We start from the raw sequence: 24,794 nt of genomic DNA, 5'->3' as shown, positions 1-24,794 counted from the left end.
ATATACTGCATTAGAAGGATCCATCCATATATTCTCATCTTTATCTTCTTCCCCCAAAAGCCGTAGTAGTTAAAGCATAAAGCTTCTTTTGGTGATCATATACAAAATTTCAGTCTACATTAACTAGGGATCGTGAGAAAGAGAGAGAGAGAGATGGAGTGGCGGCTGTGGCGGCAGTCATGGAGGCTGTGGCTACGTTTATTTGTTATGGCGGCGGCGGCGGTAGTTATAACACAAGAAGGTTGTGCTTGTGGAGGAGATGTCACGTACGATGGAAGATCTCTCATCATTAATGGGGAAAGAAGAATTCTATTTTCAGGTTCTATTCACTATCCTCGGAGTACACCCGAGGTAATTATATCACTACACATTTACTTGTTCATAATGCAATATTCAAAAGTCACCGCATAATTACAGTTCATGAATATTTCTAGCACATTCAAAAAACACAAAATATTAAGCAAGGTGTTTGTATTTCAAGTGGTGAAGAGCCCATGCACCTGAGGTCTTAGATGTTTGCATAAATAATTACTAAATATGAATTAATTTTGTTTTCCATTGCAATTAACATTCATTTGCATATATTTGATGGTTTATCATGTTCCTTTATTAGATATTTAGTTATATACTCATTTTTAGTACTAGTGATATAGATAAATCCTACACCATTTAATTTCTATAAACAAACCCAAAAAACCACAACTGGCCATTTTGAATTTAATTTTGATTATTAAATTACTTTGATGCCATGTTGAGTGTTTTGAGTTTTTTTTTATGAGGTTTTGGGGTTGAGCTTATTTTAGGAAATCGATGGCAATTTTGTATTTTATAGGAAGTTTGAAGCCTCTTTGTTATGTTGTAAATGATCTTTGAGTGTATTTGTAATGTAAAGTCCATTTCATATAGGTTTTTTTTTTTTATAAAATAATTTAAATCCCTATATTGGGCATAATAATGAATTCCTCTTCTTTATCTTTATGATTATATATGTCACGGCTAGAAGCTTGGTTCACATTTTCTTCGTACCTTTTGGACATATCACATTTTCTTCCTATCTTTTGGACATATCTTTATGTGTCCATTTTGTTTGATGCTGGATTCGGGAACTGTAATGAATGTGAACCCTGCATCATATATACAGATAAATAAGTACGAAGTTGGCTACATTGATTGGGGGGGTGGAATGGATTCAAACAAATTAATTGTCGTGGGCTGGATATAAAAACAAAAAGATAGACCAAGTAAAACCCAAGAAAAATTGTATAATATATATATATATATATATCCGGATGTCCGCACGTTATTATCGTGCGGATCCTATTGTAAATAGGCAGAAAAACCGAGAGGGGTAGTACAAAATACACAGCGTCCGCACGATAATAACATCCGGATGTCCGCATAAGAGAATTTCTGTATATATATATATATATATATATTTCACAAGATAGAAATAAAACTTTTTGGTTATATTGGGAGGTTTCGAACCTGAGTATCAAGCAGAGGGAAGGGGGGAGGCCACCACTGTGGTACCTGCTCTCGAGAACCCATAGAAATAAAACTTTCATGTAACATGTTTCATACACCGTCGTGTTCGCATACATTATACATATATGTATATGTATATATTGTTTGTGAAATTAAAGAGTTGGTGTAGATGTGGGGATCTTTGATTGGGAAAGCCAAGGAAGGAGGAGTTGATGTGATTCAAACCTATGTATTTTGGAATCTTCATGAGCCCCAACCGGGTCAGGTTGGTAATTTAACATTCCATCCTTCTCTCTCTCTCATTGGCTGATATATTGAATATTGTTTGTATATATGTACAGTACAATTTCAGTGGAAGATATGATTTAGTAAAATTCATAAAGGAAATCCAGGCACAAGGACTTTACGCTTGCCTTAGGATCGGACCATTCATTGAGAGTGAATGGACATATGGGTATGTTTAATTTTTCTCATTTCATATATTCTTCAGGGCCGGCCCTCACTTTTGCCCAAGGGGATAAATTAAAATGAAGCCCATTTCCCTTTATATATTATCATAATTTAGCAAGAAAGATTATTATTTTTTAAAAATTTTTATGCACATGTATGTATTTTATTTTTAGCTTAATTATGGTAATTTTATTAGACTAAAACATAAAAGTCATCAAACTAGAAGAACTAAACATTTTCTTGAAGGAAGTGTTGAATTAATTGGATGTTTGTTGTTTCAAAATAAAATTAGTAATTTTTTAAAATGTTTAATTTGTAAATGTGGGCCCTTGTATTTTTAAACTCTCAAAACACCCTTTAGAGTTCTCTACAAGATTTTTTTTTAAGAAAGTACTAAAATTTCAATAATTTAATTGAGTGGTCAAATGATATTGGATTCAAGTGATTTTTTTTGTAGAGTTGATCTTTGAATGAATCTCTAAACACTAGATTGTTCGGATCATTGAAAAACAATGCATAATAATGGACCCTACAAGGATGTCCTCTTTATATATAATATGGATATTAAAAAAATTGGGGCCCTCTTGATCTGAGGCCCTAGGCCATCGCCCTCCGGGCCCAAGTCTAGAGCAGCCCTAATATTCTCCTATATATCTTTTTGTTTTTGTTTTTGTTTATAGTATAAGGGGGGGATTAATTTCGAGATTGGTAATTGACTCTTTAATTTATATTTTCAGGGGATTTCCCTTTTGGCTGCATGATGTCCCTGACATAGTTTATCGCTCAGATAATGAACCATTCAAGGTTTGTCCCCTTTATTCCTAATTAGTAAACATGTTATTATTATTTTTAATGATATTTTTCTTTCCAATGTCGAAAATGTCTAAGTTTGAATTCTCTTTTCCTATTTATAAAAAATAAAAAAAAATAAAACTCGTTATTTTCTCTGCTTATGATGTCTTGTCTATTGTGTTCTTTCTTCTTTTGTAGTTTTATATGCAAAATTTTACTACAAAAATAGTGAACATGATGAAGTCAGAGGGTTTATATGCATCACAAGGAGGCCCAATCATATTATCGCAGGTACATATATAATGATTAATTAAAAGTACTTTTCAATTTAATCTATAATTAATGGAATTTAATCTATAACATATTTAGATTGAGAACGAATATCAAAACATAGAAGCAGCATTCCATGAAAAAGGACCCTCCTACGTTCGTTGGGCAGCAAAAATGGCCGTTGAGCTCCAAACTGGCGTACCATGGGTCATGTGCAAGCAAACCGATGCTCCTGATCCAGTGGTTGGTCTTTTTAATTTTCTCACCACATCTATATCCTCAGCTCTAAATTAAATTAATTAAAAAATTTATTATTTATATCTCATTCCGATTACAAATTAATAAACATGACATGCATGCAGATCAATACATGCAACGGTATGCGGTGTGGGCAAACTTTTGGAGGACCAAACTCACCCAATAAGCCCTCTCTTTGGACAGAGAATTGGACCTCATTGTATGTTTTCTTTTTTATATATGCATCCACATATATCTAGATCTATATTAATTGTATTTAGTTAATATATGTTAATCAGATACACATGTAATTAATGCGTCCCCTCAAGGTCTAACTCAATTAGTATTTAGTGGTATTGAGCTAAGGTAGATAATTAGTTGGTAAACTCTCACTTACAAATAATGTAGTATATCCGAATACATCGATAGTGTAAACTAGAAGGGGGAGGGAGATTTCTCACAAACACACACACATACACACACATACTACCAAGGTGTCATGTGGGCTCGAACTTGAGACTACTGGTCTGTAAGTTGATGCTATTTTCCATTAAACTAGACCTCATTTGCAAAAATCATATAGTATATATGTAAAAAAAAGAGAAATTCACAAGCAAATTTAACAATTTAGGATACAGGGATTCCACATACTTCTTTAAAAAATAAAAATAAAAACTCCCAATTTTTACTCCCGAAGTCACTTTAAAGGTAGGGTTTTTTTTTTCTTCGAAAAAATAATACCATGGACACCAACTCATGATTTACCTCAATAGATGTGTCAGCCAGAGCTTACATCCGAGCATTCCTGTTTCAGTCATTAAATCCATCACATACTTTCTTTGAGATAGAAAAATACTGGTGTTTGATCTTGCCACTTCAATTCCAAGAAAGTATTTCAGAGGACCTAGATCTTTTATCTCAAACTCTTGAGATAAATATTGTTGTAGCTTTTGTCTCTCTTTTGTGTCATTTTCAGTCACAACCATGTCATCCATATAAATGATTAAGGTGGTGACTTTGTCTCCATCATGCTTTAAGAATATAGTCTGGTCTGAATTGCTCTGAGTGAATCAAAAATTCTTCATGGACATAGTAAACCATCCAAACCACGCTCTGGGAGACTATTTCAACCTATATAATGACTTTATGAGTTTGCAAACTTTATCTTTCTTTTCGGGAGCTAGATTACATTATGGCGGTAGATCCATGTATACGTCATCTTCCAATTCTCCATGTAAGAAGGCATTTTTAACATCGAACTAATGTAATGACCAATCTAGATTTGATGCTAGAGATAGTAAGATTATGATGGTACTAAAGCTTACATCGAGCCTGAGCCCGAGTGGCAATTTTAGCAGGTCCCCAAATATTTAAGCAAATAAGGGAAAAAGGAACCAAACTTTTATTTGAACTTAATGAAAATGAAACACGATGGCTCTTGGCTAGTTCACAAATATTACACTTAAAAACTTGAAATATTAAAACTTTAGAATAATGATAGAAATAACTTTTGTAAATAGCCAAAAGAAGCATGTCCAACAGGTCTAGCCACACTTCATCTTTCTTTTTCTCACCATTGTCTCCACTGATCGGTTCATAATTGTATATCATTTTGTACCCTTCTAGCTTATGATTTGGTTATGTTTTTGAGTTAAACTTGTGCTTTTAATCCTTTTTGTGTTTATCTTTCAGTTCATTGAGCTTTAGGTAATAATGATGGCTTTGGATAGTAAATGATGCAATCCATGCATGTTAGGGCCTAATTTGGATGAATGGATGAAGAGCTTAAAGACAAACTCAATTTTGGCTACAGTCCCCTGCCAGCCCAGTTTCGTAGGTCATATTGCAAGCTTTGTTTCAGCAACCTACATAGCTCGGATGAGGCCACATTCTTCATGAAAGTTGTTCCAATGGGTGTATACTATAACATATCCGAAATTCAGCCCCATTGGATAATTTTGGAGTCTGTTACCTAGCAAACACAGAACCATGCTCAGGATGGATCTTATCAGCGCGGAAAATGAGTTAGCAATTTGTTTTGGCCTTAACTTCCTCCTCCGACCTTGGATTGGCCCAAATAACATATGGCTGGAAAGAAGACATTCTGAACTTCAATTTCGAGTGCTTAAAGTCCTAATTTGATTAAGAGAAGCCCAAGTTGTAAGCCCTTGAAGTTGTTGGTCATGCTGATCTCAGCATGTGCTGGTTGGATGCTTGGTCATGGTGAGCTAGGTATGAGCTATCATTTCTGGTTGGAAGCTTGGTCATGGTGACATGAAGATGAGCTAGGGCTGCTGGTGGGATTTATTAGTGAAGTGCATCAACCATTTCAGATTTTATAATGGAAGTGTTGTATGCATTAGTGAAGTGCATCAACCATTTCAGATTTTATAAAACAAGTGTTGTATGCATTAGCCATACTTAAATCAGATTTTCAGCTTCCTTAGGCCTATATATAGTGAGGTTTCCTAAGCTTGTAAACACACCCCAAGGGGGGGAGCTCTCAAACACTTCTCTAGAGCTCCCTTCCCTTCTCTCCCTCAAATTCTCTTAATTTTGCTTTCTAGTTATCAATTCTAGCTTTTCTTTTTCTTCTTAGTTGTAATTTATTTTTCTTTGTAATGTAAATTCTTTCCTTAAGTTTTCAAGTTGAATTAGTTTCCAAGTTTCAATTATGGTTTTTGTTCTTATTCATTATGCTTATAAGTTAATATGCTAGTTTGAATGATTGATCACCATTTAGGCTTGCATGTTAGCTATCTTGGTTTGAATTAAGAGTATACACCATGCTTTAATTCGAATTGAACTATGAATAGGAAGAGTATGTATGGACATTCGACAACAGGGATTAGATACATGCTTGGTTGTTTAAATTGTTCTTCTATGCTTAATGGGTTCCTAATGCTTAATTTTAGGTTAGACAACAAATGATCAAATTAGGGAATTAGGAACACAAGGTTATGACCACACACCATGGCTTAATCATACATTAGCTAGAATCAATCCGTTAATCTAATTGAACTTGGGAACTTATCTGCTTGAGTTAGTTATTTTCTTTCTTCCTTGTTTTATTTATTTCCCTTCTTTTTCATTTCTGTTTTGTGTAGGGAAAATGAATTGAATCATTCAATCACCAATCCTCGTGGGATCGACCTCGCACTTACATATGCTATACTACCAAACGGCTCGTGCACTTGCGAGTATCACAAGTTGAGGATGCAACTGAATCCATTTTGGTGCAGCTGTATCTACACAACAAGTTTTTGGCGCCGTTGCCGGGGATCGGTAACATTGTTTGATTCTATTTGGCTTTCCTACTTTATTTTTTTTCTTAACTGGACATTTCAAGTTTTAAAGTTAATGACGTTAATGGACAAGTTGTGTTTGTAGTCCAACAGAAAAGGACAATTGCCCAACAAGCAAGAGAACTGGGTTTAAGTCCCAGCTTACACAACCCATTGGTGCTTGTTGCTTTGAAGCATGGAATTGGATGTGTGTTGATTTTCATTTTCATTTTAGTTTTCATTTCCTAATCCTTTTAATTCCATTTCAAGTTTGTGTGTTTGTTTTAGCAATGTAAATAGCTCAATAAAAATGGAGAGAGATGGAAACTTCAATCATAAAGATAGGAAGTGTGGAGCAGTAGGAGAAGTCGCGACCTCCAAGTGCATCACGCTCGACCTAATCGCTTCAAGAGGGAGCATTTCAATCCTTTCTCTTCTTTGAATTATGTTTATTTCCGTCATTTTTTTTACCTTTTGGTCCGCGTTGAGTTCTTTGTTTTTCTATGCTGAATCCAACCATATAAAGAACGTAAAATTTGGACTTACGGTTGGAAAGTTATAGCCTAAAAACTGAACAGAGGTCGAAGCTGAAAAACATAGAACCGAATCTGTCCAAATGGTGATAAACGGGTGATAGAAAGTGCTGTTTGTTTTTTTTCTCTTTGGTTTCTTGGTTTGTTTCTTTTAGTACAACAATTTATGTTGTTTGTTTGAATTTGTTTACAGTACTTAGTTCATTTTCGTTTATCGTTTGTTGTTTCATTTTATCTTAATTTGTTTTTGTTTCTTATCTTAAAAATTTTATAAAAAAAAAAGATTTTTCATATGAGCCGACTTATGGTAACCCCAGTGAGCACTTCCGTTAATACAGTGTCTAGGAGTTCTTTAGGCGACACCTTCAGTGTCTAAGAAGTTTGGGTTTTAAGCGGGACCATTGTGACCCCTCCAACCTTCCCGGATCCCCTGGCTGTGTTTTCTAAGGCCCTTAACTGGTCATCCGTGAGTTGCTTGTATATTGTGTGTTTTTAAATTAAGTTTTTTTTTATTTTCTTTTCTGTTGAGTCTTTGTTTTTGTTTTGTTTCTGTTTTTGTGTGTTATGTTAGTTTATTTATTTATTTACGTGGTATGGTTAGTTAGTTTATTTCTGAGTGTTAAAACACTTTTTTATTTCAAACATTGCATAAAAAATAAAAATAAAAACAAAAATAAAAACAATAAAAATAAAAAACATCATCATCATCATCTTCTTCATAATCTTCTTCATCTTCTTCATCTCCATCATCATCATGGCTTGCCTCTATTTTCTCTTACTTGCAGAATCTGCAGCAGCTCGACATGATCCTCATTTTTCCTCTGCAGTGCTTCCACGTGCTGATTGGCACAGTAGAGCCGCTTCTGCAAGTCCGCCACCATAGCCTTCAAGGAAGCTATTTCCTCGCTCATCGCGGCACACTCCCTTGTCCTCGCCAGTAATCGCATGCCCAAATTGGTAGCGGAGACCGCGTGGAGCACAGTTAAATTGTGGGACTCCTCTACCGCTGCCTTATCAGACCTTTGTGCCACATGCAGATGATCTGTCGGAGTGAGCTTGCTGCTAATCATGCCTCCTAGCAGCACTGCTCTGTTCGACAGTGCCTCAGAAAAGTTCGGTATTGCCTCAGCAAAGTTTGAGGCCGTGCCGTGATGATATGTGGAGTTTGGAAAGACAGTGTTTGGAGGAGCCCTTGTCTGGGCATTCGGTGGTGCAAGTGAGAGCTCAAGGTTGAGATCATCAAGGTGAGTGCATGAGGATGCCATTTGTTTTGCTTCTGAATTTTTTGATGTTTTTCCTTGAGTTTGCAGGAAGAAATGCTGGGTATCATCTGCTTGCAGAGGTGTGGTTTAAATAGACATACGCTGATGAGAGAGAGAGCCAACACCATTTCGGATTTCCCTGGCATGCTCGACCTAATCGCTTCAAGGGGGAGCACCTTTACTTTACTTTACTTTTTTTCCTCCGTGTTTTCTGGTGTTTAATATTTTTGCCCGTTACTTTCATTTTCTAGAGCTTTGTGTTTTTGCTTTTCCCTTTCGGCTATCATCTTTAGTTTATTTTAGTTAGGGAAATGTGTTTTCTTTTCCGTTTGTCGTCTTTGTTTTATTTTAGTTGGGAAGTGTGTTTTCTTTTTCTTTTTCTTTTTCTTTCTGCAACCTTACTCTTTTATTTCCGAAACAAAATAGCGAAAATACAAAAACAACAAAATAAAATAAAAACAACAATAATGCAGTAGGAAATCATTTCTTCTCGGTGCTTGGTGTCTCGACCATTGGAGCTTTGAGTTTGGCCCTCTGGCTGTCCTCTTCCGGGGCTTCATGCACAGCTTCTTGGGGCTCATCACTTGAGCTCCCAAAGATCGCAATCTTAGCTTGAGCGTAACTACTCTCGCGATCTGCTTGTTTGCGTTTACCCGGTCTGTCTAGGTCTTCCAGCTGTTTTCGCATGTCGCGAGAGTACAACTCTACCATCTTTGATAGGTTTCTATTCTCGTCCCGCAATATTTCTAGCTGGTGTCGATTCACCTCCACTATCCTTGACCTCTCCCTTTTCAAGCTTTTTATAGCAGTCTGACACTCCTCAACCATACTTCGCTCCGCCGCCAACTGACCTTTCAGCACCTCTACCTCATGGGACTTCGCAAGTAGGCGATGACCCAAACTTGCGACTGTTGCTGTACTCTGCACGCTCAGTGCCAGGGCATCGCTCACGACCCGGTTGTCATCCCTTGTCCCGAGAACACGTATATCTTTAGGGGTCACTAAATTTCTAGCCACTCCAATGGCAACATCGTTGTCCAGGAGTATTGAGTCAGTTACTGTCACAGGCCCCCGTGCGGAAGCAAAGTAGGGCATCCATACTGGTGCCGCTGCTTGGCCTCGTGTCTGAGTCGGTGGAGCTAGGTTGAGATCCAACGAAAATGGGTAGTTAGAGGCCATTTGATTTCTCACTCTCTTTTCTTCTTTCTTTCTTTTCTCTTTTGTGTGTTTCTGAGTTTGCGTTTTTTTTCACCCTTTCTTATAGACTTAGTCTTTGACAAACCCTAGCCATTACAGCATCTGAGCATTTTCTGAATCTCCAGCATTCCTTGAGTCCCACAACCTTCTCGCCTTCCAACCATACCCAACTCATTTATCACGACGTGTCTTTTCTGAACGAACGCGTTCAGTAAAGTCTTCGCGCCTTTCCATGAGCCCGTAATTTTTGCTTGTGGAGTCTGCGGCGCCTCTACGCGTCAACACGTGTCTCGCCCTGTCAGTTGGTCCCTTACACTGAACCGAGACATCATGACCCATGTTCTCTTAAAAATAAAAAATAATAATAAAAAAACGTGTGGGCTTCGGATTTCATTGTGGGTCGGGTTTTCACCGTTGTTTAGGTTTCAAGGTGGGTTAACTTTCTTTTGGGCTGGGCTTTCAATTGTTTGGGTTTTTGTTTGCGTAAGACTGTCTGTTTAGGGCTTACTGTTTTGTCTGTTTAGGGCTTTCTGTTTCGAGTGTTTTACTGTTTCATTTTTTTCTTTTTTATTTATTTGTTTGTTTGTTTTGTAATTTTTATTTTTGTAATTATTTTATTTTATTTGTGTGTTTTTTTTTTTTTTTTTTTTTTTTTTTTTTTTTTTTTGGTGGTTTATATTTAATTTAGTACCTTTCATTTCTTATTATGACATTGCTTGTTCCTAATTTTTAAACATTGAGGACAATGTTCATTTCTAGGTTTGGGGGTATTGGAGTTTAGCATGTAAAATTGGTTTTTCCTTAATTTTATTTAAATTTTTTTTATTTGCTTGTTTTTATTTTTATTTTATTTTGTTAAGTCTTGCTTTTATTTTTATTTTGATTTTGATTTTGATTTTGATTTTATTCACTTTCCGAACACATTTGATGAGATTGTGATAAATGTTTGCATGACTTAAATGAAAATTGAATTTTATTTATTATTTATTTTTTTCCTTGTAAATTTTTATTGTAAAAAAAAAAATTAATTAATTGATTAATTTGGCATCGTTCTAGCATGATATGTTCGAAACCTTCTTTGCACTTGCCATTTGTTTCATAATTTTCCAATTAAAGGATTTGCATGACCCAAAGAATTGTATGAAGCATAAATTAGACTTATATAACCATATAATGTGAGCTTTTGAGCCTTGTGCTTCATTTCATGAGTGTTATACACATACTCTTATTTTCTTGTCATCAAAGTTGTTGTTTGATCTCATTATTCATTGATTTGGTTGAACACTTAAAAGTCATTCATTCTTATGCAATTTGATTTCATGACATTTAAAGAAATGATATTAAGGCCTTCTTTGGATCGTTTGTGCCTTTCAAGCTAACCTTATGCATGCTTAAGCATGATTTTCCATTGTTAACCATTTTGAGCCTACATGTAAACCTTTTCTTTCATTTTACCAATTATAATTCCTCGCCTTAGCCCGAAAAACAAATATTTACCTTTCTAAGGAACTCATGAGCTCTAATTCGGATGTGTTTTTCATGCTAAGTTTGGGAAGGGATATTACATAGAAGAAAAAAAAAAGAAAAAAAAAAATCACACAATTGGTGAAAGAAAAGAAAAGAAAAAAGTTATGATTAAATGGTAGTTGAATGAAATTTTGTTTTTGGGTTTCATTGGTGTTTGGAAAGGAGTTTAAATCATTGTAAATGAAGGTATAAGGAGTTTTGATCATGTAAAAGAAAAAAAATCTAATCGTGATGATCCCAAGTCTTGTAAACAATTTTTTTTTATGCTCTTACATTGTGAGTTCCTTGGACTTTGTATTATCCATACCTTTCATTTCTCACTCACCTTACACCCTTGACCCCATTACAACCTATAATAAAGACCTAAATTGATCTTAAATGTCATGTGCTTGAATTGCATTCATTTTTCTACTTTTAAGTGTTTGGCCTCCTTCTTGAGATCATATTAATGCAAGTTCTTCATCTTCCTATTTTTGAGTTAAGTACCTTATGATTTAACTCTAATCCCATGTCTATAACTGAGTGTTGCATTGTAGCCCTCTTCTGAGTGATTCATTTGTGAGAGGACAACTTTGGTGAGATTTGAAGTTGCATTTGTGCTTGGTATGATTTTTGAAATTGTGTGGAAACTAAGATTGGGGAATTTGTTGCATTTGGCTATCACACTACTACACTTTGAGCATATTATGTTTTGAACTTTGCCGCTTTGTGAATAATGTCTAAAATTGAGCTTTTATTGTCAAAACGTTTAAGTCATGTGCATGAGTCATTTCTCTTCACAAAATGTTCGGAAAGATTGTTTTGAGTTTTTATTTTGATTTTGTTTTTTTTGTGTTTTGTGTTTTGTTTTTATTTTTATGTTTGTTTTTGGTTTTGGTTTTGCTTAAGAACTAACAAATCTAATAAGTTTTCTAACCATTTTGTTTTGTAGAGTTAGAAAAACGTTTGTGGGTATCGTAACTGTTAAACCCTCAGGAGACACAACTCCTCCTACTAGGGATGCCTAGAGGTTTAAAGGCTTGTTGCATTCGCTCAATGCAATCGAGTTACCTACGAAAGTGGTCTAGTTAACTTCTTGTTTTGTTTTTAACTTTGTTTTGTGTTGTTTTGCTCGAGGACTAGCAAAATCTAGGTTTGGGGGTATTTGATCGGTTCATAATTGTATATCATTTTGTACCCTTCTAGCTTATGATTTGGTTATGTTTTTGAGTTAAACTTGTGCTTTTAATCCTTTTTGTGTTTATCTTTCAGTTCATTGAGCTTTAGGTAATAATGATGGCTTTGGATAGTAAATGATGCAATCCATGCATGTTAGGGCCTAATTTGGATGAATGGATGAAGAGCTTAAAGACAAACTCAATTTTGGCTACAGTCCCCTGCCAGCCCAGTTTCGTAGGTCATATTGCAAGCTTTGTTTCAGCAACCTACATAGCTCGGATGAGGCCACATTCTTCATGAAAGTTGTTCCAATGGGTGTATACTATAACATATCCGAAATTCAGCCCCATTGGATAATTTTGGAGTCTGTTACCTAGCAAACACAGAACCATGCTCAGGATGGATCTTATCAGCGCGGAAAATGAGTTAGCAATTTGTTTTGGCCTTAACTTCCTCCTCCGACCTTGGATTGGCCCAAATAACATATGGCTGGAAAGAAGACATTCTGAACTTCAATTTCGAGTGCTTAAAGTCCTAATTTGATTAAGAGAAGCCCAAGTTGTAAGCCCTTGAAGTTGTTGGTCATGCTGATCTCAGCATGTGCTGGTTGGATGCTTGGTCATGGTGAGCTAGGTATGAGCTATCATTTCTGGTTGGAAGCTTGGTCATGGTGACATGAAGATGAGCTAGGGCTGCTGGTGGGATTTATTAGTGAAGTGCATCAACCATTTCAGATTTTATAATGGAAGTGTTGTATGCATTAGTGAAGTGCATCAACCATTTCAGATTTTATAAAACAAGTGTTGTATGCATTAGCCATACTTAAATCAGATTTTCAGCTTCCTTAGGCCTATATATAGTGAGGTTTCCTAAGCTTGTAAACACACCCCAAGGGGGGGAGCTCTCAAACACTTCTCTAGAGCTCCCTTCCCTTCTCTCCCTCAAATTCTCTTAATTTTGCTTTCTAGTTATCAATTCTAGCTTTTCTTTTTCTTCTTAGTTGTAATTTATTTTTCTTTGTAATGTAAATTCTTTCCTTAAGTTTTCAAGTTGAATTAGTTTCCAAGTTTCAATTATGGTTTTTGTTCTTATTCATTATGCTTATAAGTTAATATGCTAGTTTGAATGATTGATCACCATTTAGGCTTGCATGTTAGCTATCTTGGTTTGAATTAAGAGTATACACCATGCTTTAATTCGAATTGAACTATGAATAGGAAGAGTATGTATGGACATTCGACAACAGGGATTAGATACATGCTTGGTTGTTTAAATTGTTCTTCTATGCTTAATGGGTTCCTAATGCTTAATTTTAGGTTAGACAACAAATGATCAAATTAGGGAATTAGGAACACAAGGTTATGACCACACACCATGGCTTAATCATACATTAGCTAGAATCAATCCGTTAATCTAATTGAACTTGGGAACTTATCTGCTTGAGTTAGTTATTTTCTTTCTTCCTTGTTTTATTTATTTCCCTTCTTTTTCATTTCTGTTTTGTGTAGGGAAAATGAATTGAATCATTCAATCACCAATCCTCGTGGGATCGACCTCGCACTTACATATGCTATACTACCAAACGGCTCGTGCACTTGCGAGTATCACAAGTTGAGGATGCAACTGAATCCATTTTGGTGCAGCTGTATCTACACAACAAGTTTTTGAGAAATTACGGGGCCAAAAACTTGTTGCGTAGATACAGCTGCACCAAAATGGATTCAGTTGCATCCTCAACTTGTGATACTCGCAAGTGCACGAACCGTTGGTAGTTTAGCGTATGTAAGTGCGAGGTCGATTCCACAGGGATTGGTGATTGAATGATCCAATTTAGTTTCCCTACACAAAACAGAAATGAAAAAGAAAGGAAATAAATACAACAAGAAAAAAAGAAATAACTCAAGCAAATAAGTTCCCAAGTTCAATTAGATTAATGGATTGATTCTAGCTAAAGTATGATTAAGCCATGGTGTGTGGTCATAACCTTGTGTTCCTAATTCCCTAATTTGATCATTTGTTGTCTAACCTAAAATTAAGCATTAGGAACCCATTAAGCATAGAAGAACAATTTAAACAACCAAGCATGTATCTAATCCCTGTTGTCGAATGTCCATACATACTCTTCCTATTCATAGTTCAATTCGAATTAAAGCATGGTGTATACTCTTAATTCAAACCAAGATAGCTAACATGCAAGCCTAAATGGTGATCAATCATTCAAACTAGCATATTAACTTATAAGCATAATGAATAAGAACAAAAACCATAATTGAAACTTGGAAACTAATTCAACTTGAAAACTTAAGGAAAGAATTTACATTACAAAGAAAAATAAATTACAACTAAGAAGAAAAAGAAAAGCTAGAATTGATAACTAGAAAGCAAAATTAAGAGAATTTGAGGGAGAGAAGGGAAGGGAGCTCTAGAGAAGTGTTTGAGAGCTCCCCCCCTTGGGGTGTGTTTACAAGCTTAGGAAACCTCACTATATATAGGCCTAAGGAAGCTGAAAATCTGATTTAAGTATGGCTAATGCATACAACACTTGTTTTATAAAATCTGAAATGGTTGATGCACTTCACTAATGCATACAACACTTCCATTATAAAATCTGAAATGGTTGATGCACTTCACTAATAAATCCCACCAGCAGCCCTAGCTCATCTTCATGTCACCATGACCAAGCTTCCAACCAGAAATGATAGCTCATACCTAGCTCACCATGACCAAGCATCCAACCAGCACATGCTGAGATCAGCATGACCAACAACTTCAAGGGCTTACAACTTGGGCTTCTCTTAATCAAATTAGGACTTTAAGCACTCGAAATTGAAGTTCAGAATGTCTTCTTTCCAGCCATATGTTATTTGGGCCAATCCAAGGTCGGAGGAGGAAGTTAAGGCCAAAACAAATTGCTAACTCATTTTCCGCGCTGATAAGATCCATCCTGAGCATGGTTCTGTGTTTGCTAGGTAACAGACTCCAAAATTATCCAATGGGGCTGAATTTCGGATATGTTATAGTATACACCCATTGGAACAACTTTCATGAAGAATGTGGCCTCATCCGAGCTATGTAGGTTGCTGAAACAAAGCTTGCAATATGACCTACGAAACTGGGCTGGCAGGGGACTGTAGCCAAAATTGAGTTTGTCTTTAAGCTCTTCATCCATTCATCCAAATTAGGCCCTAACATGCATGGATTGCATCATTTACTATCCAAAGCCATCATTATTACCTAAAGCTCAATGAACTGAAAGATAAACACAAAAAGGATTAAAAGCACAAGTTTAACTCAAAAACATAACCAAATCATAAGCTAGAAGGGTACAAAATGATATACAATTATGAACCGATCAAATACCCCCAAACCTAGATTTTGCTAGTCCTCGAGCAAAACAACACAAAACAAAGTTAAAAACAAAACAAGAAGTTAACTAGACCACTTTCGTAGGTAACTCGATTGCATTGAGCGAATGCAACAAGCCTTTAAACCTCTAGGCATCCCTAGTAGGAGGAGTTGTGTCTCCTGAGGGTTTAACAGTTACGATACCCACAAACGTTTTTCTAACTCTACAAAACAAAATGGTTAGAAAACTTATTAGATTTGTTAGTTCTTAAGCAAAACCAAAACCAAAAACAAACATAAAAATAAAAACAAAACACAAAACACAAAAAAAACAAAATCAAAATAAAAACTCAAAACAATCTTTCCGAACATTTTGTGAAGAGAAATGACTCATGCACATGACTTAAACGTTTTGACAATAAAAGCTCAATTTTAGACATTATTCACAAAGCGGCAAAGTTCAAAACATAATATGCTCAAAGTGTAGTAGTGTGATAGCCAAATGCAACAAATTCCCCAATCTTAGTTTCCACACAATTTCAAAAATCATACCAAGCACAAATGCAACTTCAAATCTCACCAAAGTTGTCCTCTCACAAATGAATCACTCAGAAGAGGGCTACAATGCAACACTCAGTTATAGACATGGGATTAGAGTTAAATCATAAGGTACTTAACTCAAAAATAGGAAGATGAAGAACTTGCATTAATATGATCTCAAGAAGGAGGCCAAACACTTAAAAGTAGAAAAATGAATGCAATTCAAGCACATGACATTTAAGATCAATTTAGGTCTTTATTATAGGTTGTAATGGGGTCAAGGGTGTAAGGTGAGTGAGAAATGAAAGGTATGGATAATACAAAGTCCAAGGAACTCACAATGTAAGAGCATAAAAAAAAATTGTTTACAAGACTTGGGATCATCACGATTAGATTTTTTTTCTTTTACATGATCAAAACTCCTTATACCTTCATTTACAATGATTTAAACTCCTTTCCAAACACCAATGAAACCCAAAAACAAAATTTCATTCAACTACCATTTAATCATAACTTTTTTCTTTTCTTTTCTTTCACCAATTGTGTGATTTTTTTTTTTCTTTTTTTTTTCTTCTATGTAATATCCCTTCCCAAACTTAGCATGAAAAACACATCCGAATTAGAGCTCATGAGTTCCTTAGAAAGGTAAATATTTGTTTTTCGGGCTAAGGCGAGGAATTATAATTGGTAAAATGAAAGAAAAGGTTTACATGTAGGCTCAAAATGGTTAACAATGGAAAATCATGCTTAAGCATGCATAAGGTTAGCTTGAAAGGCACAAACGATCCAAAGAAGGCCTTAATATCATTTCTTTAAATGTCATGAAATCAAATTGCATAAGAATGAATGACTTTTAAGTGTTCAACCAAATCAATGAATAATGAGATCAAACAACAACTTTGATGACAAGAAAATAAGAGTATGTGTATAACACTCATGAAATGAAGCACAAGGCTCAAAAGCTCACATTATATGGTTATATAAGTCTAATTTATGCTTCATACAATTCTTTGGGTCATGCAAATCCTTTAATTGGAAAATTATGAAACAAATGGCAAGTGCAAAGAAGGTTTCGAACATATCATGCTAGAACGATGCCAAATTAATCAATTAATTAATTTTTTTTTTTACAATAAAAATTTACAAGGAAAAAAATAAATAATAAATAAAATTCAATTTTCATTTAAGTCATGCAAACATTTATCACAATCTCATCAAATGTGTTCGGAAAGTGAATAAAATCAAAATCAAAATCAAAATCAAAATAAAAATAAAAGCAAGACTTAACAAAATAAAATAAAAATAAAAACAAGCAAATAAAAAAAATTTAAATAAAATTAAGGAAAAACCAATTTTACATCCACCCATCTAGAAAGTTTAACTGTCTGGTGCCAAGTCCAAGTACTAGAGTTTACCCCTCCTAGTACCACAACCAATCGTCTTGTTGGTGATGATGTCCTGAAAAAACAATGAGTTGGCCAAAAAGTTACAGTACATTCCAAAGTCACAGTAATTTGTGCAACAGACAACAAATTAGGGTTCAAAGACGAAACAATCAACAAATAATCCAAATTTAGGAAGTTAAAGAGAGATAGAGAACCCTCCCCAATCATAGGGGAGGGGTACCATTAGCATTAGACACCACCGACTAGGAAGACAGTGTGTGAGTAATAATTTATCCAAGATCAAATGTCATATGATCAGTCGCTCCCCAATCAATGATCCATGTGTTTTTGAGGGATGAGGTATTTAAAGCATAACCTTTGGTACCTGTTGTGGATATAGAGGCCAATGCAGGGGCTGGTGTAGTCGAAACAGTAGGACTTACAGGGACATAATCTGAAGACACTTGTAGTGCTTTTCCTCTATTCTTCTGTGGAGCTTTGGAATGGTCCCACCAATTTGGATACCCAATCAACTCATAGCATCCAGCACGGGTATGTTTGCTACCTCCACAGTGTGTGCACTTTTTTTTTGGATGAGTTCCGGATGCCTTATTTTGAGCAGAGATACCAGGAGAATTATGTGCTCCCTTTTGACGGTGAGCAGCCATGATTGATGCATCTTGAGGATCATTGGCACCGTTCATGGACATTCTTTGTTGAGCATCTCTACGGACGTAGGCAAATGTATTTTCGAGGTCCAGTTTTGGATCTTTGCGCAATATTTCCCCACGAACCTGATAAAACTCTGGGTCTAGTCCTGCAAGAAAAATATGAACGCGAAGACGATCTATCTCTAATTGGCGGGTAGTCAAATCGGCTGCACATTGCATACTGATTGGACTCCGATGATCTATCTCCTGAAAAATAATTTGTAATTGGTTGTAGTATGTATGAACGGGTGTACCATTTTGCTTCATAGTAAATGCCCGTTTGTTCAGATCATAAAGGTAAGATTCATCACCCCCATCATAGAAGGTCTTTTTGACTGCATCCTTGATTTCTCTTGCAACAATTCGCATCTCCATAACTTGAGACCACAATGCATAGTTGGTCTCATTGAGGATGATTCTGGGAGGGAGCAAGGAGTTGTCACTCTGAATTGTGACAATTTGAGGGTTGGAATTGGAGGAGCCTTTTGTTAGCAAGAGAGGTTCCTCTGACATTGCTGCGGAACTATATGAAATTTGATATAGGTTTGTGTTTAGGGAATTGATAAGAGGATTTGATTTGAGGGTTTAGGAATTTAATTTAGGGTTTGTGTTTGAATTTGAGGATATGATTTGAGGGCTTAGAGACGACCTAAGATCGGCCGATCTAATACCATGCTAAGAATAAGAATATGGTTTGTATATTTGGATGGTTGTATTCTTCTTTGTAAGGAGGAATATATAGGGCTTTACAAGAAAATAGATACATTGAATAAATAGGAAATATCTCCTAATTATATATGGATATGTCAACTATGCTAAAAAGGAAATAAATCACCTAATTAACTTAGGAAGTAAATCTCATTGATAGGTTAACTCACATCAACAATTTGATTTTATACATTAATTTTCTTAGACATAAGTTTTGTATTTACGTATATATCATAATCAAATGAGACACCTAACTAATTTTATTTTATTTAGTTATTAATTCGTTCTTTCATTTATGAATGTTTCTTTTAAAAAAATAATTAGAGTATAACGATCATGTTCTGTTTTCAGCTATCAAGTGTACGGTGGAGAACCATATATAAGATCTGCCGAAGACATTGCATTTCATGTTGCACTTTTTATAGCTAGAAATGGAAGCTACGTAAACTATTACATGGTATGATTTTCAAACAAATATATAATAACTCTAGCTTTAGCAATTACCTTTTTAGTTTTGGGAGAAAAACAGTAAATTCTTTGCAAAAAATTAGACAAATCTGAAACATTTTTAAAGATTTAATTGTGTCCTACATAATCAACCAACACGGTGCTTCAAAAAAGTACTAAAATTTTAATAATTTAATTGAGTGGTCAAATAATATCAAATTCAAACGATTTTTTTTTTTGTAGAGATGATATTTGAATGAATATCTACAAAATAGACGATTTGGATTTGTGAAATAAAATGCATAGTAGGCCCTACAAGGGTGTCCCTCATGTAAGCTTATTTGAGGGATCCCTCAATAAAAGCTCTCTGTATATATACGCAAAAAGTCACTTTTAGTCCCTGTAGTTTGTCACTTTTACTACTAAGGTCCATGTTGTTTCAATTTGAACATTTTCGCTCATGTGGTTTCAATTTGAAGAAATTTAAGGACAATCTTCAATTTCTGTCAAATTCTTTTAACTTCTGTTACTTGTGGAGGGGTAATTTAGTCAACAAGTTATTAAAAAATTAATTATTTTAAAAATAAACAATACAAAATGGAAAAATTAATAAATAAAAAATATATCTTCTTCTCCCCTCCCTAGAAGCCTTCGTCACTCTCTGCCGTATCTCTCCCTCTTCATTTCTCCACCACCTGATAGCACCCTATCCCCAGCCCCACCCCTACCCCTAGCCGTGACCTACCCCCAACCCCATCCCTACCGACAACCCAACACTAGCGCACCGACCACCCAACACCAGCGCACCGACCCCCTTCATCCCTCTATCTCTCTCCGATTTGGCCTTCCACCTCACGCCACCACAGCCCGCTAATCATCCCTCCACCACCACCATAACCTAAACCTAGATATTCTCCATTATACAGCTTTGTTCATTAATCGATTTTTAGTAACTTGAAGATAGCTATAGATTTTACCCTTCCCAACTTCAAGTTCTGTTTCTCAAAAACACCATCAAATAAGCCATTATAAGTGAAAATAAAATTAAAATAGGAGTAGTTCTTGTTGGGTGGGCTGGGTTGGAGCGATTATTATTATTATTTTTCAGATCTATTGGCCATATTGTAATAAATTATGAACAATGTGGTCTTTTGCTTGCACTCAATTTTTTGGGCTGGACTTGAGACAGAGAGATAGGTGGGGTGTCTTGAGAAGTTTTGTGGTGGGAGGGTGGTAAGGGTTGGTTGTTGTTGGGTGGGTGATATTGGGCAGTGGCTTGTTCGATGGTGGTTATGGTGGGAGGGGAGGGCACGGAAGAGAGAGGGGTAGGGCACCAGAGTTAAAAAGGAATGAATTTTTGTTATTTATTATTAATTTTTTCATTTTGTATTTGTTATTTTAAAAAGGAATGAATTTTTTAATAATTTGACTGAATTGCCCCATCACAAGTAACGGAATGTAAAAAAATTTGACAGAAATTGAGAGTTGTCCTTGAATTGCTTGAAATTGAAACCACAAGAATATATTAGCTTTTATACTTTTGGTCCCTGTGGTTTATCATTTTCGGTCCCTGTAGTATATATATATATATATATATTTTTTTAACAATCAAGTGGTGTATTGTAATTTGTAATTGATCTCTCTAGTACCACGGTGGAACTAATTTTGGAAGAACAAGCTCTGCATATGTCATAACAAGTTATTATGATCAAGCTCCTCTCGACGAATACGGTCAGTTCATTATTTTAAATTTGCATATATGAATTATAATTGGTTTATTAATCCTTGATTTTATTAATCAACCAACTAATTAAACACTTATAACTGCTTTTTGGAAATTATTTAGGTTTGCTACGGCAACCCAAGTGGGGTCATCTTAAGGCATTGCATGCAGCTATCAAAAGTTGCTCTACAACTTTACTACAGGGATTGCCAACAAATTTTTCACTAGGTCAACTTCAAGAGGTGATCATATAGCCTTCAATGTTTAATATAGTTAACCTCAATCATTAGTTAAACACCAATTATTACTACGAGAAAATATAATTAATAGTCACTGATATTATGATGAGGTGACTAAAAGTATGTTGTTGGTGTCTAATAGCTACAGTCACGATGATTCGTGCCCATTATGCTATTAGACAATAATAGTGTCTCGGTAGACAAAGAGTTGAAATCAACGGAAGTGACGTAGACCAAATATCGATTACCCAACTAGGTTTCTCACCGAATACTAACAACGAACACAAAGGATGCAACCGAAGCCATCTCATTATATGCCATGAATCTTAGTGATTATAATGTTTCTTGTAGTGTATTCTCAGTCCAAAATGAAATATACGTACATAATGATTACATTATTTGTGATTTGTAATTAGGCCTATGTCTTTCGCGAAGAAACTGAAGGAAGATGTGTTGCATTTCTTATAAATAATGATGAAAGAAATAATGCTTCTGTTCAGTTCCAAAATGCATCACATGAGCTGATGCCAAAGTCAATTAGCATTCTACCAGACTGTGAAAAAGTAATTTTCAACACGGCAACGGTAAGTTATCTGAATTTCACACTGCTTTTCTTTTCTTTATTTTTATTTTCCCATCTACTCATTCATGCACTCAGTAATAAGGAAAAAAAAGATTAGATATGAATTTGGGGCATTTTTGTCAAAACAAAATATACTTTTTCGTTTTCACTTCAAGGAAAGGATACCTTTTTTTTTTTTACCAGATACGGAAAGGCTACTTGGATTTCTGGTTTTGGCCATGGTGAGGTGCCATATATGGACCTTCATATTAGCCACATGATTCATCTAAATAGTAACTTCACTTAAGTTTAATGAAATATTCTTGTGACTAATAGGTAGGTCCACATAAAAGGTCCGTATATGGCACACTTGCTATAGCATTTCGCTTGGCAACAAACAAATTTTTTTATTGGGCCACAACTGTAATTTTGGGTTAGGCATACATATAACTTTTCTCCCAAGTCTTTGTTTGATCCCAACTTATCCCCTCTTCCAGGGTTTAGGGCATTTATCCATTCACTTGAGTTCTTGAATTCAAATCCCCCCTCGCCTAATATCGCTTGTATAAAAAGAAAGAGAAAAAGTGTATTAGTTTTGTATTGTCAATTTTTCTTCAGTAGCTTTCTTTTTTACTGATGGTAGATTAAGTGTTGTTTTGTATTTCTTGTTATACGTAGGTAAATACAAATAACACGAAAAGAATCACACGAACAACCGAAATCTTTGATTCAATGGATAGATGGCAAGGGTACACAGATGTTCTTCCAAACTATGAAAATACTTCACTACATTCAGATACATTACTCGAGCACATGAATGTGACCAAAGATGTATCTGATTATCTGTGGTATACTCTCAGGTACATTCAATTCTTTGAAAAATTAATCTTTCCAATCTTGTCCTTTATATAACAAATAATATGTGTAACAGGTTTCTAAACAACATTTCTTGCGCTGAACCAAAACTTGTTGCTGAGTCTCAAGGACATGCAACTCATGCTTTTGTGAACAACATCTATATAGGTAACATAATAACATGTATTAATAATTCGATAATTTCCTATTTTCAGTTCCTAAACCGAAAACACGACATGATAACGGTAATAACATCCGGACGTCCGCATACGAGAATTTCTATTTGTGTAATGTAAAATTGAGGCTTATGAAATTCCTGGAGATGGCTTGAAAAAGAAATAATTAAATAGAAAAGAAATTTGAAAGCACCTCAATTAAACTATTTTAAATGATTATTGATATAATTTAGTTTTTTAATTACATCAGGAAATGCCCATGGTAATCACGATACCAAGCAGTTCATCATGCAGAGTCCAGTTGTGTTGAGCAATGAAATTAACAATATTTCTTTGCTAGGCGTTATGGTTGGACTACCGGTATAGCTTAAATTATAGTTCTTCATTATCAATTCATTAATTTTCTCTACGTAAATGTTGACTCAAAAAGATATATTATTTGTTGTAAAGGATTCAGGAGCTTTTCTTGAAAGAAGATTTAGTGGCTTAACCAGAGTTGAAATTCAATGTAGCAAGAATGAGTTTTACAACTTCACTAATTATGCTTGGGGATATCAGGTAAATCTTCATAGACTACAAAGCTTGTACATCATTTTTAAGCTTAAATATTTTTAGTAAATATGATTAAATGTTGCTTTTTATTTATTTATATATATATAGAAAATAATCAATTTATTGTTGTATTTGATGAAATCTTTACAGGTTGGACTATTTGGAGAAAAATTGCAAATATATAGAGAAGAAAACATACACACGGTTGAATGGAGTAAAGCTAACACCTCTCTTAATCAACCACTTACTTGGTACAAGGTATGTGTTAGAAATTTATAATTAAATATAGCAGATCAAAGCAATTATAATTAAATACAAATTCTTGGGTTTACTTGTTTCCTCATCTCCAGCAGAGTTGCTATACTCTGATTCTTAGCCATTTTGGCTAGAATGAGGGCAAAACGCAGCTCCAACAGACCTGCTATCTGGCTCTCTATTTTGAAAAACTCCCTATTTGAGTTTGGTGGCTCTCTACATTTAGAGGAGGAGAGAGAAATTGAGGGTTCTCAATTTTTTATTCTTTGCTCTCCCAAGGCCCACAACCCTCTCTCTCCTCTTACTTTTTGAATTTTTAATAAACTCTTAATTTAGATAGGAGAAGAGAGAAATAATAAATATTAGAGATTAGCCAAAATAGAGAACATTGTTGGAGGAAACACTTTTTAAGTGAAGCATCGATAGATGTATAAAAATTAGCATACTTCGAATGTTTTTGTGCAACTCATATAGATTACTATACATCTAAAACATTGATTTGCAGACTTTTTTCGACGCGCCTATTGGAAATGATCCTGTCGCCTTAAACCTTAGCTCAATGGGTAAGGGCGAAGCTTGGATTAATGGGCAAAGTATTGGTCGTTACTGGGTTTCATTTCTTACTTCAAAGGGAGAGCCTTCACAAATAATGTAAGTATGAATGAAGCTTTATATATATATAGTGATCCTTCATTGAATATGAATGTTCACTTTCGTCCACGTTGTGAGAATTCTTTGTCTACAAATCGTATGTTTCATCAATGAGCTCTCCATGTTGCAGAAATCTGGGTTTTCATGCGCACTATATTTTTATAGTTAGCACTTATTATTAATTTTTATCATTGATTTTTATGTTTCTTAGGTACCACGTTCCTCGATCCTTCTTTAAAACCTCGGAAAATCTTTTAGTCTTGCTTGAAGAAGCTGGTGGAAACCCTCTTCACATTTCCTTGAATACTATTTCACTTTCCACTTTGCCTAAACATATTCAATACTATCACCTTCTTCAATAGTAATTACGCAGTGAATCACTCACTTATTCTATGAACACATATGCATTGTATTGTATAACCATTCAATTTATACATTATACATCATTTTT

General features: G+C 35.1%; 1 protein-coding gene across 1 annotated transcript; it reads left to right on the top strand.

Annotated features, from left to right (window-relative positions):
- On the top strand, window positions 1-24,794 carry MUM2 (Glycosyl hydrolase family 35 protein). The gene is made up of 18 exons (XM_088252000.1): window positions 1-351; window positions 1,655-1,750; window positions 1,827-1,939; window positions 2,673-2,739; window positions 2,926-3,018; window positions 3,097-3,240; window positions 3,360-3,454; window positions 19,235-19,340; window positions 20,977-21,061; window positions 21,177-21,295; window positions 21,709-21,876; window positions 22,533-22,714; window positions 22,786-22,877; window positions 23,136-23,245; window positions 23,336-23,443; window positions 23,588-23,695; window positions 24,198-24,343; window positions 24,555-24,794. Exons 1-18 carry the CDS (start codon window positions 154-156, stop codon window positions 24,703-24,705), a joined length of 2,181 nt encoding a protein of 726 aa, XP_088108126.1. The 5' UTR covers window positions 1-153; the 3' UTR covers window positions 24,706-24,794.

Source organism: Prunus avium, chromosome 4 (assembly GCF_965620075.1).
Source record: "Prunus avium chromosome 4, drPruAviu1.hap1.1, whole genome shotgun sequence".
Lineage (NCBI taxonomy): Eukaryota > Viridiplantae > Streptophyta > Magnoliopsida > Rosales > Rosaceae > Prunus > Prunus avium.
The sequence above is the reverse complement of the archived record's forward strand: the minus strand, read 5'-3'. Positions and strand labels throughout refer to the sequence as shown.

Coding starts and splice junctions, on each gene's coding strand:
- MUM2 (XM_088252000.1), top strand. CDS start 154: ATGGAGTGGCGGCTGTGGCGGCAGTCATGGAGGCTGTGGCTACGTTTA. Junction 21,062..21,176: donor AGCTCCTCTCGACGAATACG/GTCAGTTCATTA, acceptor GAAATTATTTAG/GTTTGCTACGGCAACCCAAG. Junction 23,444..23,587: donor ATTATGCTTGGGGATATCAG/GTAAATCTTCAT, acceptor AAATCTTTACAG/GTTGGACTATTTGGAGAAAA.